A 21,311-nucleotide genomic window follows, 5' to 3' on the forward strand; every position below is an offset into this window, starting at 1 on the left:
TATTTAGAATTATAAAAGTCGTTGAATTAATATCAATACAGTCACAACTGACGCACAATAAAACCACAAAGTATTTTGTATTAAAGTATGGTGTTACTACTAATATATCTAAACTAAAATACAGCCTGCCCATTTCATCTCTATAAGCACCGCTCACAACGACTAGCCAATTTAGATGCGCAGGGCAGCTCCATCGTCTCACCACGAAGGACTGTGGTCCATTAAGTTTTTAATTTTGAGCGTCCAGTCTGCACGTGCGCTGTGCATATTATCTCCACTGGTGGATGCATGTTTCACTGCGTCTTCCATTTGGCATATAGACGTTTTAAAGAGTCTGTGATCAAGTATTTCCGGGTGGCATGACTTTGCATTCTTCCGGGTCTGGTGTAGCAGCATGGATGATGAAGGTAATTGGCCAGAAATAGAGAAAGCCGCAAAAGAGAAGAGACGCGAACTGGTCCTGCAAGGTGCAGTTATCGATGAAAAGATATCCTCGAATGGAGGGCTGTGTTCCACAATCTATTCTCTCAAGCTCCTAAATTACCTAGAAATCATCCAATGCCCGAGTTTGACAGAAATTCATGGAGACATCAAAAATCTGACCACGCTTACAAGCTTGATTGTTTGTAGGAATAAGCTTTCCTCTATTCCAAAAACCATTGGAAATCTGAAGTCACTGAAAGTCCTCGACATTTCAGTCAACAACCTGAAAGCTTTGCCTGAAGAGATAACCCAGCTAATTGAGCTCAATACACTCAACGTGAGCTGCAACAATATCGAGTCACTGCCAGATGGACTGTGCCATTGCATGAAGCTCTCCACCATCAACATCTCCAAAAATGGCATCACTCGGTTCCCTGATGACTTCTATCGCCTGGATCTCCTCAGCACTGTCATCGCCTCTGAGAATTACATTGAAGACCTGAGTGGGAATGTTCACAAGCTCTCTGCTCTAAAGGTTTGTGACTAAAATAGATGGATCATATTTGTATTTATTATGGATCCCCATTAGCTGCTGCCAGACACCGGTGGCTTGTCATTGTTGATTGACAATAATACTTTTTTCACCTCTTCTACATTTAACATTTTAGTCATTTAGCAGACGCTCTTATCCAGAGCGACTTACAGTTAGTGAGTGCATACATTATTTATTTTTATTTTTCATTCTGGCCCCCCGTGGGAAACGAACCCACAACCCTGGCGTTGCAAACGCCATGCTCTACCAACTGAGCTACGTCCCTGCCGGCCATTCCCTCCCCTACCCTGGACGACGCTGGGCCAATTGTGCGCCGCCCCATGGGTCTCCCGGTCGCGGCCGGCTACTTACTTTAAGGAATTCAAAATTACAATGCTTATCCTTATTGCACTGCTACCGAAAATAGGCATTCTTGAATATTTTCTATTCCTTCTGCATTATTATGGTCATGATTGACAAGGTACCTCTCAGCTCTACTCATCAACATTGTATTGAACGGACCTGACATTTTCCTGGCACAAGGCCTTTCAGATGGTGAGACAACTGAGACCTGGATGAAGCCCTTTTTGGTTATTCATCTTAGTTGAATGTAATAACATCATGCATTTAACAGTGAATGTAATAACATGAACTATGACAACAAAAATATGAAATGTTCCTCTCCAGGTTTTGGACTTATCCAACAACAAGCTAAGTGACATCCCATATGAGCTGAGCAACTGCTCCAAGCTGAAGGAGATCAACTTCAAGGGAAACAAACTAAAAGACAAGCGGCTGGAGAAGATGGTCAATGGTTGTCAGACTAAGTCCATCCTGGACTACCTTCGGGCCGGTGGCAGAGGGAAAAGCAAAGGCAGCAAGCAGGCCGACGGGGATAAGGCAGAAGGGGGCCAGAACGCAGAGAAGACCCAGACCAAAAAGCAGCGCAAGAAGAAGAATGAGGAGGAGGAGGATGAAGTGGATAAGTTGAACCTGCTGGCGGTGAAGGTGCTTCACATGTCTGACAACCCCGGGGCGTTCACTGTAAAAGTGGCCAACGAGCTGAAGGACGTGAGGCCGTACTTGGTGTGCTGTGTGGTCAGAGGCATGAACTTCAGGTCCGGGAATGCGCTCAAGAGGTTCCTGGCTGCTCAGGTAATGTTGTTTTGAGATGAGAACATGTTAACCTTGGTGCCAGTCTGTTTCTGCATTAGCCAACTCTTATGTTGCTGTCAGTGGCGGCTGGCCGATAGAGGGCGCTAGGGCGCCGCCCCTTAAATAAAATTATTTAAAAAAATAAAATAAAAAATAAATAAAAATAATAATAATAATAATAAAAACATCAGTATGTCAATATTTGTGTGTTTGAAATATGGAATGCACACAGTAATATGTGTAAGATATGATAGAAAATCATATTCGCAACCTTTCCTCTGCCTGTCAAACGCCTCGTCAGCTCTGGGCGATACAGAAAGTGCCCCGAGGAGGCGGGTCTACGTAGCAGTTAAGCCAATTGCTAATTTAAGATATGAATGTATGACATAAAATGTAGCTAATCAGCGATTTTAATTGAATCCAAGGAGGGCGATTATTTTATCGCCCCAAGCTCGCCCCTGATAAAATAAGGACCGGGCTCCAGTGGCGCCATTTTTACTAGACGACAATGGCGAGCGCAAACGTTACTCCTCCAAGACCCAACCCTAACTCGGTGAAATCTCTCCTCCAAGATCCGTTTGAGAGGAGAACTTTGTCAGAGAAAGTTCGGGTGAAAGAGCTGGGCCCAGATCAACCTGACCTCTCAATCAGACAGCAGGCTAGCGAGAAAGGGAAGCAGTATATGCGCGGCTTCTCCCGTAGCTGGTACACCAGGAAGGCTTGGCTAGCTGGGTGCACTGATGCTAATGCTTTATTTTGCTTTCCGTGCTTGCTTTTAAAACGACGGGGTCAGATTCAGCATGGACAGGTACCGGAGTGAGGGATATGAAGCACCTGTCAGAGAAGGTAAAGAAACATGAGAACACCAGGGCACACATGGACAACTCTGTAAAGCTAGCTGTATTAGGAAGGGTGAACATTGCTACGCAGCTGGATGACGGCCACAGGATTGCGGTGAGGAAACACAATGAGGAGGTGGATAAAAACAGGCACATTCTATCCAAAATTATCGATTGTGTGAAGTTCTGTGGGGCTTTTGAGTTGGCCTTGCGTGGGCACGAGGAGACTGACTCCTCGGACAACCCCGGCATTTTCCGGGGCTTAGTGGATTTTGTTGCCTCCCTCGACAGTGTGCTGGAGGAGCACCTGAAGACAGCTACCGTTTTTAAGGGCACGTCAAAGACGATACAGAACGAGCTGTTGGACTGTATGCTGTCAGTGCTTAAGGATTACATCCTGGAGGAAGTAAAGAGTGCTGATTTTATTGCCATTCAAGCTGACGAGACGACTGACGTTTCCACCCACTGCCAGTTGGTGCTTGTGATACGCTACATCGATGCTAAAAGTAACGTCCAAGAGCGTTTTTTCGAGTTCATTTTGATCGAGAACGCAACCGCCGACACCATCGCTACAGCGCTGCTGGAGAGGCTCAGCACCATACTCTCACATGGACAAAAGGCCAAACTTATTGCCCAGGCTTACGACGGAGCAAGTGTGATGAGGGGAGCCACCGGCGGAGTGCAGCGTAAAATAGTGGATGTGTACGAAAATGCGCACTACGTCCACTGCTATGCACATCAGCTGAACCTCATCATGCAGCAGGCTACTTCACGCATCCCCAGGATCGGCACTTTCTTTTCCGACCTTGCAGGATTTTCTGCTTTCTTCTCCAGGTCTCCCAAGCGAACCACCATGCTTGACGAAGTGGTTGCGCATAGACTCCCCACAACACGGTGGAACTTCCACAGTCGCGCTGTAAACACTGTGTACGAGTACAGGGATGACCTCCTAACGTGTTTCCAGACCATCAGAGACTCTGGGAACTTTGATGCCCCGACTGTCAGAGAGGCGGGGGGCTTTGTGAGGATGCTCGAAGACGAGGCTTTCTGTTTTTTCCTGGCACTGTTCCACAAGATCATGCCAAATGTGGACATGCTTTTCAGCCAGCTGCAGAAGAGGAACATCGACCCTGTCTTCATTAAAGCACTTGTCCAGAGGTTCACAGACAGCATGCTAACAATCAGGTAAATAACTATATTTACTATTGGCTGATAAAGATGTTGTTAGAAAGATGAATAGTTCACTTACAACAGTTTAAAAGCCTAAATGTGTCTGGTCATCAAAGTGAGTGATTATCATAGAGCCGTCACAATTATATTTGTTTTAGTATTTTAAAAGGAAAGAGAAGACACAATCAGACGTTGATAATAATGCAGGAAAGTACTACACAGTTTGTAATAATTATTCAGGTGTCCACCAGGTCAATTTCTAGAAGAGGCCTAGTTGTTATTGAAGATTAACTTTATTGCTAAGTGCACAGCAGAACAAAATGATGTTGCATCCCTCTCACAAATGTAATAGAAAAAGGCTTTAAAACGTAATAACATCAGTTAATTATGTACATCACAGGTTAAAAGCAGTTACTAGACATAGTTTGTGTGTATATACACACTATCTGTCTGTCTGTCTGTCTGTCTGTCTGTCTGTCTATATATATATATATATATATATATATATATATATATATATATATATATATATAAAAGTCACTGGTTGTGTGTTGAGGGGGAATTACAGTGAGTTAAGAAGTCTGATTGCAAGTTATCAAATTAAACTTTATTTTTTGGACCCAGGGCCTCAATTCCCTCTTTGTGTGGGGACAGCGCATCTGACGAGCAGCAACAGCCCATCAAGCGACGGAGGATGCTGGGACCAGGAGAACAACAGAGGTTGGCTATAGAGGTAAGTTGTGATGTAATTGTCAGTGTTTCCCCCTAGAACTTTTTTCAGGCCTGGTAGTATGTAGCCAAAACCCTGAACAATCAGCACCTTGGTAATCATATACTTGAGTTGGACATAGGCATGTGTCAGTCAGGATCACTTGCATCAAAATAGCTTAATTGCAAATTAAAGCTGATGATGTATCTTTTACAGGTATGTGATACCATCCTGAGTCATGCCAAAGAGAGGTTCTCCTTCACCCAGCACCTCATCAGCGCAACACTATTGCACGGAGAGTTGTTCCCACAACACAGTGTGAAGTTCCCCGATACAGCGCTTGAAACAACCGTGGAGGCGTACCCCATGTTGAACAAGGCCAAGCTCAAAACCGAACTGTCCCTCATCTATGAGAACAGTGAGTTCAAGGCTTGTAGTGGTGCAGTGCCCCTGTACCAGTTCTTCATGGAGAACAACCTTCAGAGCACTTTCACAGAGACTGCCAGCCTCCTCAAGATCCTCATCACCACACCCATGACAACTGCTGAGTCAGAAAGGTGCTTCTCTACACTGAAAAGGATCAAGACCTTCCTGAGAAACAGCATGACACAGGATCGCCTGAACGCTCTGGCCATGCTCTCCATGGAGAAGAAACTTGTCAGGGACATTCCTGACTTTAATCAAAGGGTCATTGAGAGGTTTGCCACTCAGAAGGACAGACGGGCAAAATTCCTGTACAAATAAGATGACAGACACACACACACAGAGCAGCTCTGGCCGCATGTTTCTTTGTATATAGTTGACCTTAGCATAAAAAATCCAGTTATATATGGTACTCTAGAAAGTCTTAATAGTGTCTTTGCTAATATTACTGTATATATGTTGTTTTGTATCAATTAATTGTTGCAGTTCTGGAGCACATTAACAATTAGTCACATTTAGTATGATCATAAAATACTGTATGCTATTCTTCCAGTCAAAGGTTTGAGTTCATCCACTTGATATCCATTTCTATATTATACATCCTTTTATACAGTGTAAGATTTCCTATAAACTTTATAATAATTTCATGTTATTGTCCACTTTCCACTCTGTTCTGACAGCATGCCTGTTGCGTTGCCTGTTTACTACCAATGGTGAAAAGTTCACTTTAAATGCAAATGAAAGGCTTGGGTTTGTGTAATATGTTTTTGTGTAAGAATGCCTCAACTTTTTAATATTGGCATTAAATAATTACTGAATGTTTCACTGAGCACTGCTGTCCTGCAGTTTGTGTTAAAATATATCGCGATGGTTACAGGAAAAAAAAAGTATGGCACAGCCCCACCGAGAATATTTTTCACCAGCCGCCACTGGTTGCTGTCTTGGACAGTCATATTTGGCAAGGTAACAATGTAGGCTAGAAGTTTGGTAATGCAGTATGGCACCCAGACTAAGAAAATGCTACAAAATAAACTCAAGCTCATAAATGGACATAAGCTCACCATCCTCAATAGCCTATGATCGATAAGTATTTTTTGCATTATTCACCACTCTTTCTCTCTTATCTGTTGTGTTTCAGACCAAACTTCACGATGACCTATGTGGTAAAAGGACAACTGCGACCATTGCAACTCACGACATGCAGCTACTCAAGGGACCTCTCATGTATGATGCCAGGCTTCCTCCCATATTAAAGGTATGTGTCACGATCGTTGAACGGAGTAGACCAAGGCGCAGCGTGATGAGCAAACATATTTTATTATCTTTAGTGATAATAATAACAAAACAACAAACGATAACGACACGTGAAGTCCTAGGTTTAACACAACCAACACGGAACAAACCAAACGGAACAAGATCCCACAACTATTGTGGGAAAACAGCCTGTTTAAATGTGGTTCCCAATCAGAGACAACCAACCACAGCTGACACTCGTTGCCTCTGATTGAGAACCACACTGGCCAACATAGAACTAGAACACATATAATATACAACACAGAACCAGAACACATAGAATCTACACACCCTGGCTCAACATATAGAGTCCCCAGAGCCAGGGTGTGACAGTACCCCCCCCCCCCCAAAGGCGCGGACTGCGACCGCGCCTCAACATAAACAAAACAGGGGAGGGCTGGGTGGGCATTCCTCCTCGGAGGCGGTTCCGGCTCCGGGCTTGCCCCACACCCTCCAAATAATCCCCCGTAGCGCCCCTGGTCCGGTCTGGCCCCGCTGGCTGGAGCTGGACTGGACATCGTAGGAGCGGATTGCTTAAGCTCCGGTGTGGAGCAGCTGACCGGTACCTGACCAGGCACCGGTGACCCAGGCACGGGTTGTGCCCGGACTGACGACGCCGCACCCCCTGGCTTGGTGCGTGGAGCAGGAACGGGCGGACCGGGTTGACGATGCGCACCCCTGGCTTGGTGCGTGGAGCAGGAATGGGCCGTACCGGGCTGACGACTCGCACCCCTGGCTTGGTGCGAGCGGCAGGAACAGGCCGGGCCGGGCTGGCGACGCGCACCGTAGGCTTGGTGCGAGTGGCAGGAACAGGCCGGGCCGGGCTGGCGACGCGCACCGTAGGCTTGGTGCGAGTGGCAGGAACAGGCCGGGCCGGGCTGGCGACGCGCACCGTAGGCTTGGTGCGAGTGGCAGGAACAGGCCGGGCCGGGCTGGCGACGCGCACCGTAGGATTGGTGCGAGTGGCAGGAACAGGCCGGGCCGGGCTGGCGACGCGCATCCTAGGCTTGGTGCGAGTGGCAGGAACAGGCCGGGCCGGGCTGGCGACGCGCACCGTAGGCTTGGTGCGAGTGGCAGGAACAGGCCGGGCCGGGCTGGCGACGCGCACCGTGAGGCTTGGTGCGAGTGGCAGGAACAGGCCGGGCCGGGCTGGCGACGCGCACCGTAGGCTTGGTGCGAGTGGCAGGAACAGGCCGGGCCGGGCTGGCGACGCGCACCCTAGGCTTGGTGCGAGTGGCAGGAACAGGCCGGGCCGGGCTGGCGACGCGCACCCTAGGCTTGGTGCGAGTGGCAGGAACAGGCCGGGCCGGGCTGGCGACGCGCACCGTAGGCTTGGTGCGAGTGGCAGGAACAGGCTGGGCCGGGCTGGCGACGCGCACCGTAGGCTTGGTGCGAGTGGCAGGAACAGGCCGGGCCGGGCTGGCGACGCGCACCGTTAGCTTGGTGCGGGGAGCAGGAACAGGTCGGGCCGGGCTGGCGACGCGCACCATTAGCTTGGTGCGGGGAGCAGGAACAGGCCGGGCCGGGCTGGCGACGCGCACCATTGGCTTGGTGCGGGGAGCAGGAACAGGCCGGGCCGGGCTGGCGACGCGCACCGAGGCCTGGTGCGAAGGGCAGGAACAGGCCGGGCCGGGCTGGCGACGCGCACCATTAGCTTGGTGCGGGGAGCAGGAACAGGCCGGGCCGGGCTGGCGATGCGCACCGTAGGCTTGGTGCGAGGGGCAGGAACAGGCCGGGCCGGGCTGGCGACGCGCACCATTAACTTAGTGCGGGGAGCAGGAACGGGCCGGACCGGACTGGTGACGCACACCACTTGCTTGGTGTGAGGAGCGGGACTGGGTTTCGTCATAACCCTCCGCTCCCTCAGCTGCCTACACAGTTCCTCTCGCCGTGCCTCTACTCTCACCTTCTCCCTTATCGCCTCCAGTAGCTCCACCCTCTGCACCAATAGCCCCCTTAACCTGGTGTCCTCCTCACCTAACCTCCTAATACGCCCTGTAGCTGCCTCCTGTTGCCCCGTCGCCCATGCCGTGTGCCCCCCCCTAAAAAATTTTTGGGGTTGCCTCTCGTCTGTCCGACGACGACACTGTTGAGGCCGTTGCTCCTCTCTCCGTCGCGCCTCTACCGTCTCCTTCCATGGACGGCGATCCATCCCGGCCTGGATTTCCTCCCAGGTCCAGGACCCCTGCCCGTCCATTATCTGCTCCCACGTCCAGGCTGCCTGCTCCTGGACACGCTGCTTGGTCCTGGTGTGGTGGGATCTTCTGTCACGATCGTTGAACGGAGTAGACCAAGGCGCAGCGTGATGAGCAAACATATTTTATTATCTTTAGTGATAATAATAACAAAACAACAAACGATAACGACACGTGAAGTCCTAGGTTTAACACAACCAACACGGAACAAACCAAACGGAACAAGATCCCACAACTATTGTGGGAAAACAGCCTGTTTAAATGTGGTTCCCAATCAGAGACAACCAGCCACAGCTGACACTCGTTGCCTCTGATTGAGAACCATACTGGCCAACATAGAACTAGAACACATAGAATATACAACACAGAACAAGAACACATAGAATCTACACACCCTGGCTCAACATATAGAGTCCCCAGAGCCAGGGTGTGACAGTATGACCCAACATTGCATGACATTTTTCTCATACCATGTTAGACACCCACAAATACTCAAGTTAACTCGCTCTGAGATGGAATTGAAAGTTAACTCGCTCTGAGATGGAATTGAAAGCACTCCTCTGACACATTTACTTCAATTAACTTATTGAGCTATTTAGCTATGTATTTCTACTCTTTGCATTTGATTGGTTTATGATGACATTTCTCAGGACCTTGTCCAATGTCTTTGTTCAAGTAGTTTATGCAGACAGTCTCATAAAGGTCTCTGGAGAAGGCTGATTCTCTATTGGACATGGTAACTCCGTTTTCTTGAGTAGAATCCAGTATTTTGAAGGACAGTCTAATCAGCAGTTGTGAGCCATCACATTATTCCATTCTTAATAATACATTATCCTTTTATCCATATGTTATGCCAAAGCCAGGCAACGCACCACCAGTTAATAGTGTCATCAGTCTTATTGAAAGACCTGCATATGTCTTCACCGCAACAGTTTAAACACAATATAACATTTACATTTACATTTTAGTCATTTAGCAGACGCTCTTATCCAGAGCGACTTACAGTTAGTGAATACATATTTTTTTTTATACTGGCCCCCCGTGGGAATCGAACCCACAACCCTGGCGTTGCAAACGCCATGCTCTATCAACTGAGCTACATCCCTGCCGGCCATTCCCTCCCCTACCCTGGACGACGCTGGGCCAATTGTGCGCCGCCCATGAGTCTCCCGGTCGCGGCCGGCTGCGACAGAGCCTGGATTCGAACCAGGATCTCTAGTGGCACAGTTAGCACTGCGATGCAGTGCCTTAGACCACTGTGCATTGTTGAACACACAACATTGTTGCTAGTTGTTGCCTGTAACTCTTGGCAAATCATTGTATTCAAAATCTGCATTCAGGTTTGTGTCAATGCATTTCGGTCCCATTCACGGTCATTCAAGCAAGCAAATCATATTTTGAAAGTAGCACAACTCTCATAAACTCTCTCATAAACTGTTGTTTACTAGATAGTCCCCCTGGGCTGTAAGGAGATGACTGCGGTGGAGCTGATGAGGCAGTTGCAGCTGGAGGCAGAGGACCAGAGGAAACAGAGGAAGAGGCAGAATGTGTCAGGTCTCCACAAGTGAGAATTAACACCCGTCTTTAAAGGAAAGATTCACCCATTTTGAATGTTATATTGTTTTTGTGCATCTCTGAACAATGTTCTATTGATTCCCGGGGTCATTTCATGTTTTCATGTGTATCTGAACTATTGCCATTCAAGCAGGCAGAAATTCGGCCGGTATGATGTAGTGTTGCAATAAAGCCACTCTCACAACACTGGAAGTTAATAGGAATACGACTTTTAGATCGCGGAAACGTCTATCATACATGTCAGATTTCAATACTGGGTGATGTCATAACACGGGATGTTGTCTTCTCTCGAATGAGCCATTGATCCTTTTTTTGCGAAATTCCTACCTCGAGAAATGTGTAATTTAACAGAGGTTCCACCACATTTGTCCTATTTGTCTGCCTCTTCAGTCCAGGGTGGATTGCATGGTGCCGTTGCGAATGTCAGACTCCACTCTGCGAGGCACATCAATCTGCAGATTTAATATTTCGTATTTGATATTTTGTTTGGATCCCCATTAGCTGTTGCAAAAGCACTACCTACTCTTCCTGGGGTCCATACAAAACTTGAAACGTTACATAATATAGAACATTAAATGGATACTTCGGGATTTTGTCAATGAGACCTTTACGTACTTCCCCAGAGTCAGATGAACTTGTGGATACCATTTTTATGTCTCTGTGTCCAGTATGAAGGAAGTTAGAGGTAGTTTCGTGAGCCAATGCTAACTAGCATTAGTGCAAAACTGGAAGTCTATGGTAGATACCCATGCTCTAATTGGCAACTTCCTTCAAACTCATTGCCAAAATTCCGAAGTATCCCTTTAATAGACAAGAACAGCTCAAGGACAGAACTAAATAAAAACATGGTGAGATTGTAGACTCCTATATTGATAGTGCAGTTTGTTTATGCGATTTTACAGGTAACTAGCTACACTATTTATACAAAAGTATGTGGAGCGTCGGCTGGAGAGCCAAATATATTGATAAAAGTCAACTTGTCCGAGAGATTTACATGGTTATCAAAACGTCATGCCAGTGTAAGCCTAGACGAAACACAATTTTTTAAGTGTTTCTAAAATCCTCTATGGGGAAAAATTAATGGTGGAAAAAACGGTTGGAACCATTTCCCTGTTTGACCGCTAGGCTTTGTGGGTATTATAATACCTCCGCTGTGGGGCTCTATAGGGCTGTGGCGGTCATGACATTTTGTCAGCCGGTTACTGTCCTACAAAAGTCTGCCGATTAATGGTAATTGATCGTTAATTAACATAAACACGTTTAGCAACTCCAGGCCTCCACGCATACAAGCTGCATACAAGCCGCTGATGCGCGTCTTTGGAACATCTACATTTAAAAAAGTTGAATAAATAAAAATTGAATATACAGTGGGGAAAAAAAGTATTTAGTCAGCCACCAATTGTGCAAGTTCTCCCACTTAAAAAGATGAGAGAGGCCTGTAATTTTTATCATAGGTACACGTCAACTATGACAGACAAAATGAGAAAAAAAAATCCAGAAAATCACATTGTAGGATTTTTAATGAATTTATTTGCAAATTATGGTGGAAAATAAGTATTTGGTCCATAACAAAAGTTTCTCAATACTTTGTTATATACCCTTTGTTGGCAATGACACAGGTCAAACATTTTCTGTAAGTCTTGCTGGTATTTTGGCCCATTCCTCCATGCAGATCTCCTCTAGAGCAGTGATGTTTTGGGGCTGTCGCTGGGCAACACAGACTTTCAACTCCCTCCAAAGATTTTCTATGGGGTTGAGATCTGGAGACTGGCTAGGCCACTCCAGGACCTTGAAATGCTTCTTAGGAAGCCACTCCTTCGTTGCCCGGGCGGTGTGTTTGGGATCATTGTCATGCTGAAAGACCCAGCCACGTTTCATCTTCAATGCCCTTGCTGATGGAAGGAGGTTTTCACTCAAAATCTCACGATACATGGCCCCATTCATTCTTTCCTTTACACGGATCAGTCGTCCTGGTCCCTTTGCAGAAAAACAGCCCCAAAGCATGATGTTTCCACCCCCATGCTTCACAGTAGGTATGGTGTTCTTTGGATGCAACTCAGCATTCTTTGTCCTCCAAACACGACGAGTTGAGTTTTTACCAAAAAGTTCTATTTTGGTTTCATCTGACCATATGACATTCTCCCAATCCTCTTCTGGATCATCCAAATGCACTCTAGCAAACTTCAGACGGGCCTGGACATGTACTGGCTTAAGCAGGGGGACACGTCTGGCACTGCAGGATTTGAGTCCCTGGCGGCGTAGTGTGTTACTGATGGTAGGCTTTGTTACTTTGGTCCCAGCTCTCTGCAGGTCATTCACTAGGTCCCCCCCGTGTGGTTCTGGGATTTTTGCTCACCGTTCTTGTGATCATTTTGACCCCACGGTGTGAGATCTTGCGTGGAGCCCCAGATCGAGGGAGATTATCAGTGGTCTTGTATGTCTTCCATTTCCTAATAATTGCTCCCACAGTTGATTTCTTCAAACCAAGCTGCTTACCTATTGCAGATTCAGTCTTCCCAGCCTGGTGCAGGTCTACAATTTTGTTTCTGGTGTCCTTTGACAGCTCTTTGGTCTTGGCCATAGTGGAGTTTGGAGTGTGACTGTTTGAGGTTGTGGACAGGTGTCTTTTATACTGATAACAAGTTCAAACAGGTGCCATTAATACAGGTAACGAGTGGAGGACAGAGGAGCCTCTTAAAGAAGAAGTTACAGGTCTGTGAGAGCCAGAAATCTTGCTTGTTTGTAGGTGACAAAATACTTATTTTCCACCATAATTTGCAAATAAATTCATTAAAAATCCTACAATGTGATTTTCTGGATTTTTGTTTCTCAATTTGTCTGTCATAGTTGACGTGTACCTATGATGAAAATTACAGGCCTCTCTCATCTTTTTAAGTGGGAGAACTTGCACAATTGGTGGCTGACTAAATACATTTTTTCCCCACTGTACACCATCACAATAAATCCATTATTTATTTTAGGCAAGTCTAAAGAAACATGATATGAAGAAAATGTATTTCAGAAGAACAGAATATGAGTTGGCCTACTGTATGTTATCTGGCTATGCGCCATGCCATAGGCCGTATACTTGTTAGTTTAGCAGACAAACTATGCTTATAATTCCTGTGCCATTATTTTATACTATATGATTTTATAGTAAGAATAATATAATTGAACTTAGCTCAATAAAAATAGAAAGGCTATGTTACCCATTCCGTAGTGCGCATGTGAAGTGGTTATGTGTAGTGTAAAAGTGATCATTTGAAACAGGTCCTATACGCTAGATTTAGTTATTTGGCTAATTTAGTTGTGAATGATACAAACCTTAGAATGTCTTAGAAATCAAAACATATATGGGCTGCATGATGTGACTATAGGCTATCGATGATTTGAGAAAGTCACAAAAAAAAGCTTGCGCTCTGTTACTTGCCTCAGGCTGCACACACTGTTGTTCTCCAAGTGATCATATTTTCATCCATTTGACTATTCTCAATTTAATCTAGTTTTGATTTAGAATGGCCATTATCAAATGGGAAGGAACAGGGGCAGGGGAAAAAAAAGACATGTCATCCGTAGGCACTAGAAAAGCGAATGGAGGCCGCTTTCCCGCTGGTTTGTTTTTCAATCATGCCGGGAAGGCTACTCCGTTTTTATAGCAGAGCATGTGCTTAATATGAGCAGATGAGAAATAAATATAGTAGCAGCGGGGATCCTCATCTTTTTAGTGGCAACCGTCAACTCTTCTTTCACACGGGATTGCATATAGAAATGTCTGGGCTTATAAGAACACTTATTTCACTCCATCAACCACTGTTTGAGGAGCATGCAGCCTCGCTGCGCGACAGGTGATATTCCGCCCAAACTCTGTATGCCATGGGCTCGCCAACCCTGTTCCTACAGTTACCCAGTGCTTAATTTGTGAAACGAAGTGAAATCTGTTTTTACAACAAAACATATTTCATTAAACTGTTGACAGCCCCTCTCTCTGAGCGCTTGAGAAAGGAATAAGGAGGAGATGGAAACACACGGTGGCGAGATATTCTGTAGCTAAAGGTAGTGTCGGCCTATTATTATGAAAATAAAAAAAATGCCCTATTACTAGGCTATTCAAAATCAAATACAAATTCACTATAATTGTCGGTTAACTCTGTAAGCCGCCCTGCACAATCAATGAACAAACCGCATCACCTAGGCCTATGCGTTCTCTCCCAGACTCATGGATAGAAAGTTTGGAGCGTAGCATAAGTATGCATAATAATACAGTCCACACTCAAATGCGATTACTAGAATTTGTTTAATTTTGGAGTATAGGCTAGACCAATTATGTACCAAAGACATGTTTTTCTGACGTGCGTAATATGCAGTAGTCTATGTATTTTATAACGGCACAATCATTATTTTAATTCAGGGTGTTTTTTGGGCTTGGGCTCATAAATAGGTCTATGCGTATGCATAAACTGTAATATGCATATGGGTGTTGAATTAATCACCTTAGCAAGCGCTGTCATTTTTGTTGTGTTAGACTTTGAAACAACATCCACAACGACCATGTTTTCAACTTCTTTCTTCAAATTGATTGATCCCAGTGAGGTGAGTTTTAAAATAAGTGTTTGATGTGATTTTCGAATGCATTTGCATTGATCTCAGAGTGGTTAGAGGGACAATCGAGCATTGAGTACCAGACCATTAGCGACGTGATGGTCATTAGCGAGTTGGGTACTACCAACGCATGTCCAGAGTGCATAAGAGAAGATTACTGTGCGTTCACATGGAATTTTACAGTGGTCATGACTGCTGGTGGGGCGGTAATATGGTCACCGCAACAGCCCTACTCCCGAAGTGCACATTTGCAGACTTCCTGTCATGGATTTAACAATGATGGAAACTCTATACAGCCAATGATTGACAGGAAATATTAAAATGCACACTTCTGGAGAATGATATAGAATCGCCAAAGCTGCAGTTGCCCTGATGCCCATAATTTTTTGTCTTTATTAAAGGGAGGTGGCAAAAAAGTAATTCACAAAAAGTGGCCTCTTTGGGTTGATGCCGGTCTTCTTAAATGTTACGATGTAGTAATAAATTAATTACTATTATTTCATTTTCCATTTACAGTATGTTGGTATGGTTTCCTACTCGATAATACACTGCTCAAAAAAAAAACGGAACACTTAAACAACACATCCTAGATCTGAATGAATGAAATAATCTTATTAAATACTTTTTTCTTTACATAGTTGAATGTGCTGACAACAAAACCACACAAAAATTATCAATGGAAATCAAATGTATCAACCCATGGAGGTCTGGATTTGGAGTCACCCTCAAAATTAAAGTGGAAAACCACCTGCAGAACCACTTCTTTATTGGGGGTGTCTTGCTAATTGCCTATAATTTCCACCTGTTGTCTATTCCATTTGCACAACAGCATGTGACATTTATTGTCAATCAGTGTTGCTTCCTAACTGGACAGTTTGATTTCACAGAAGTGTGATTGACTTGGAGTTACATTGTGTTGTTTAAGTGTTCCCTTTATTTTTTTTAGCAGTATATTGCTTTTATCAAGCAATTCCTTAGTTTCAAGAGCTCAAAACAGGGAAATTATTAGGTTGCCAATTCAACACATGAGGGCACCACAAGGCTTTGAAACTGAAACATGTTGAAGTAAATAGACTTTGACTCCTTTATTCTGTATGTGTATGGGAATTTGTGGACTGTTTTCAGGAAGTGCCTTGGTTGAGCCCAGATGAGTTTTGTCTACCCATTTTCTATAAAGATATTGACCTGATGTAGAAAAGTGACAGAGTTTACGTTATTTACAAGGTTCAGTTAGATAAAGTAAATAAGATTAGATATGGTAAAAGGTAAGGTTGACTTACAGTAAGTAAACAACTTGTAAATAACATGCTATGGTATTTTGGGCATTTTTCCAAAAGCACAAACCACTGTCACTTTAATCTGGTTTCAAGCTGCACCATGAGTATGGGTGTGGACCTTATACTGACAATATGCTGTTATGAAAGGGTTATATTGGCTATTGTAGCCATCGTTGGCATGAGGGCAATTATTCAACTTTAGCCACTGTTTCTCAGCATAAGTTACCTGACTTTTTTCTTTTACTCAGATACCTGCAGCTTCTTGATGGAAAAGAACTCTACCCATGTCTGGTGGATGCAGAGGATCATGTGATCTCATTTCCACCAATCACCAACAGCGAGAAAACCAAGGTTGAGTGTGTGTGTGTGAGCGAGCATAGCCGCGGGAAGTAGGGGTGCTGAGGGTGCTACAGCACTCCTGGATTTTCTTATTTTAAAATTATATATGTAAAAAAATATATATATACAGTACTAGTCAGAAATTTGGACACTCCTACTCATTCCAGGGTTTTTCTTTATTTTTACTATTTTCTACATTGTAGAATAATAGTGAAGACGTCAAAACTATGAAATAACACATATGGAATCATGTATTAACCAAAAAAGTGTTAAACAAATCCAAATATATTTTATATTTGAGATTCTTCAAATAGCCACCCTTTGCCTTGATGACAGCTTTGCACACTCTTGGCATTCTCTCATCCAGCTTCACCTGGAATGCTTTTCCAACAGTCTTGAAGGAGTTCCCACATATGCTGAGCACTTGTTGGCTGCTTTTCCTTCACTCTGCGGACCGACTCATCCCAAACCATCTCAATTGGGTTGAGGTCGGGGGATTGTGGAGGCCAGGTCATCTCATGCAGCACTCCATCACTCTCCTTCTTGGTAAAATAGCCCTTACACAGCCTGGAGGTATGTTGGGTCATTGTCCTGTTGAAAAACAAATGATAGTCCCACTAAGCCCAAACCAGATGGGATGGCATATCGCTGCAGAATACTGTGGTAGCCATGCTGGTTAAGTGTGCCTTGAATTCTAAATAAATCACAGACAGTGTCACCAGCAAAGCACCCCTACACCATAACACCTCCACCTCCATGCTTTACGGTGGGAACTACACATGCAGAGATCATCCGTTCACCCACACCGCGTCTCACAAAGCCAAGGCGGTTGGAACCAGAAATCTCCAGTTTGGACTCCAGACCAAAGGACACATTTCCACCAGTCTAATGTCCATTGCTCGTGTTTCTTGGCCCAAACAAGTCTCTTCTTATTATTGGTGTCCTTTAGTAGTGGTTTCTTTGCAGCAATTCGACCATGAAGGCCTGATTCACACAGTCTGAACAGTTGATGTTGAGATGTGTCTGTGTCTGTGACTTGAACTCTGTGAAGCATTTATTTGGGCTGCAATTTCTGAGGCTGGTAACTCTAATGAACTTATCCTCTGCAGCAGAGGTAACTCTGGGTCTTCCATTCCTGTGGCGGTCCTCATGAGAGCCAGTTTCATCATAGCGCTTGATGTTTTTTGCGACTGCACTTGAAGAAACCTTCAAAGTTCTTGAAATGTTCCGGATTGACTGACCTTCATGTCTTAAAGTAATGATGGACTGAAATACATGTTCATATATCTTTACATATTTAATTTATTTGATAATTAAATATAGTTAGCTGCTTTAGCTGTAGACAAAATTACATACAAGTAATGTACTGTACCTTTGACCCGTATTCTAGATCAGGAAGACGACTAAGGAGCTGTTCTTAGAAGTTACCAGTTCTACCAGCCTGCAGATCTGTAAAGACGTGATGGATGCCCTCATAGTGGTAAGCTCATCTCTTTCCCTGTATACAAAGAGACATACAGTAGGGCTGAATCCTACATTGCAAAGCACATACATAACACAAACTGCCTTTGATTGCATGAGTTAAACAACATTTGCACATAAATGCATCAGTCAGACACACACGGTGGCAATTGGCGAGAGCAGAAAAGTCTCATCAGGTGTCATGCTCAGTCTCAGGGTGTCATGCTGTTTTGACATCTGCACCCTGGCCCCTCTGGTCCCCAGTGGAATAAGTGAGCTCATCGGCCTGGCGTGACTGGCCCGGCGGTGTACGATGCCACCGCCTAAACATACTGCTCACAATACGGCTGCAAGCCTAGAGCTGCCTGCGTGCCTCACACCCACCGGTACACACAGCAGCAGAGAAGGATGTAATCCACACTCTAATTCCTATTCTAGAATAACCATTGTTTAGGGAGGGTACATTTTCGATTTTGTGTGGTGATTGAAGGTGATGGAAGGATTGAAGGACAGGTCATGAGAGTTTGGGACTTGCCTAGTTAAATAAAGGTTTAAAAATATATAATAATAATAATTGAATTGACTGGTATAGAGGGCATTTGGAGGGGAATGTGACTTGAAAGGTAAAAAAAAACTCTTGAGAGGTTGCACTGTTGAGATGCGACTTCCTGCTCTGGGAGTGCTTGTCTTATATTTCCACAATCTCACTGACAGATCGTATATCTCCCCCTGAATATTTTACTGTGTCAACAAACATTAGTTGAGCAGGGCAAGTTTGTGAGAAGTTTAGAAAACCTTCAACCCAATTTGCCACCATACACATTTAATTGTGTGTAAATAGAAAAACAAAATGTTGTAAGAAATTAAATGTAATGTAAAGACTTTGAGGTTATACATGAACTCAGCAAAAAAAGAAACATCCTCACTGTCAACTGCGTTTATTTTCAACAAACTTAACGTGTAAATATTTGTATTAACATAACAGTGCATCTCCTCCTCATGGAATGCTCCAGATTTGCCAGTTCTTGCTGTGAGATGTTACCCCACTCTTCCATCAAGGCACCTGCAAGTTCCCTGACATTTCTGGGGTGAATGGCCCTAGCCCTCACCCTCCGATCCAACAGGTCCCAGACGTACTCAATGGGATTGAGATCCGGGCTCTTCGATGGCCATGGCAGAACACTGACATTCCTGTCATGCAGGAAATCACGCACAGAACGAGCAGTATGGCTGGTGGCATTGTCATGCTGGAGGGTCACGTCAGGATGAGCCTGCAGGAAGGGTACCACATGAGGGAGGAGGATGTCTTCCCTGTAACGCACAGCGTTGAGATTGCCTGCAATGACAATAAGCTCAGTCCGATGATGCTGTGACACACCGCCCCAGACCATGATGGACCCTCCACCTCCAAATCGATCCCGCTCCAGAGTACATTCCTCGGTGTAACGCTCATTCCTTCAACGATAAACGCGAATCCGACCATCACCCCTGGTGAGACAAAACCGCGACTCGTCAGTGAAGAGCACATTTAGCCAGTCCTGTCTGGTCCAGCGACAGTGGGTTTGTGCCCATAGGCGATGTTGTTGCTGGTGATGTCTGGTGAGGACCTGCCTTACAACAGGCCTACAAGCCCTCAGTCCAGCCTCTCCCAGCCTATTGCGGACAGTCTGAGCACTGATGGAGGGATTGTGCATTCCTGGTGTAACTCGGGCAGTTATTGTTGCCATCCTGTACCTGTCCCGCAGGTGTGATGTTCGGATGTACCGATCCTGTGCAGGTGTTGTTACACGTGGTCTGCCACTGCGAGGACGATCAGCTGTTCGTCCTGTCTCCCTGTAGCGCTGTCTTAGGCGTCTCACAGTACGGACATTGCAATTTATTGCCCTGGCCACATCTGCAGTCCTCATGCCTCCTTGCAGCATGCCTAAGGCACGTTCACGCAGATGAGCAGGGACCCTGGGCATCTTTCTTGTGGGTCAGTAGAAAGGCCTCTTTAGTGTCCTAAGTTTTCATAACTGTGACCTTAGTTGCCTACCGTCTGTAAGCTGTTAGTGTCTTAACGACCGTTCCACAGGTGCATTTTCATTCATTGTTTATGGTTCATTGAACAAGCATGGCAAACAGTGTTTAAACCCTTTACAATGAAGATCTGTGAAGTTATTTGGATTTTTACGAATTATCTTTGAAAGACAGGGTCCTGAAAAAGGGACGTTTCTTTTTTTGCTGAGTTTATTATCTATTTTGTTTTTCTATTTAATGTGTACAGATTTCAATCCACCCTTTAAATCTCAGTTCAACAACCATCCTCTATGGCAGGGGTATTCAATTCTTACCCCGGAGCCTACTGGTTTTCTTTTCTACCTGATAATTGATTGCACACACCTGGTGTCCCAGGTCTACATCAGTCCCTGATTAGACGGAAACAATTAAAAAAAGTGGAACTGGCTTCGAGGTCCAGAGTTGAATTTGAGGGCTCTAGGAGTTCCTTTCCACATAGTTCCTTCCTCAAATAGACCTCAACCACATTGTCCCAATGGTCAGCAATTAACACATCTGTCTCTGTTCCCTTCTCAGAAAATGGTGGAGCTGAACAAGTTCACGTTGGAGCACAGAGAGGAGGCTGGATCAGAGTGGGAGTCAGACGCACCCCCAGACATCGCCTCAGATGGTACCACCACAGGAGAGCTGGTCATCCAGCAGGTTCGCACCGTGGACCCTGACGGCAACCTCAAGGTTGTCTACCCGTCCAAAACTGACCTCTCCACCGACGTCGGCAACCTGAACGTCATCTGGTAGTTGCGCAACAGTTGCGCCTTTGGATTTATACAACTGCAGTCTCCCACAGTTAAAATCACAATACTGTATATGAGATGCCAATGTTCAATGTGTTTGGTTTGCCGGGTTCCCTTTTGTAGCAATACCAATTACAGCCACTAATTTCTCAAACATGGAAATAGTGTATTATAAGCCTTGCTTAATATTCTTGATTATTATTTGGCACTTACAAACAGCTTCTGCTGTATTAAGGTATAGAATAATTAAACTACCTACCCAACTTAAAATATGTTTTTTATACTTTTATATTGTTTCACACTAAAGGCAACTTGTTTGTTTAAGATTATTATTATTTTTGACATGTACAATAACTGTATAAGCCTGTAGCAAGCCTGTGGTCAGTGGAGTGTAGACATAATTAATGACAATTGAAACAAGTGTAAAACCTTTTTCCATTCCCTTCTTTAATTAGTTAAGGGCAGGGAATGTGTATAATGTCTAATATTTAAAAGATCTCTAAAATAAATTGAACTTTGAAGGCAGCAG

General features: G+C 44.8%; 1 protein-coding gene across 1 annotated transcript; it reads left to right on the forward strand.

Moving 5' to 3' along the window:
* Positions 1-175: 175 nt before the first annotated feature.
* On the forward strand, positions 176-21,056 carry LOC121546465 (leucine-rich repeat-containing protein 47-like). The gene is made up of 8 exons (XM_041857736.1): positions 176-216; positions 391-958; positions 1,643-2,110; positions 6,390-6,506; positions 10,188-10,303; positions 16,439-16,541; positions 17,920-18,009; positions 20,565-21,056. The coding sequence occupies exons 1-8, from the start codon at positions 176-178 to the stop codon at positions 20,784-20,786; spliced, it is 1,725 nt and encodes a 574-aa protein (XP_041713670.1). The 3' UTR covers positions 20,787-21,056.
* Positions 21,057-21,311: the final 255 nt, after the last annotated feature.

Source organism: Coregonus clupeaformis, chromosome 30 (genome assembly GCF_020615455.1).
Source record: "Coregonus clupeaformis isolate EN_2021a chromosome 30, ASM2061545v1, whole genome shotgun sequence".
Taxonomy (NCBI): Eukaryota; Metazoa; Chordata; class Actinopteri; order Salmoniformes; family Salmonidae; genus Coregonus; species Coregonus clupeaformis.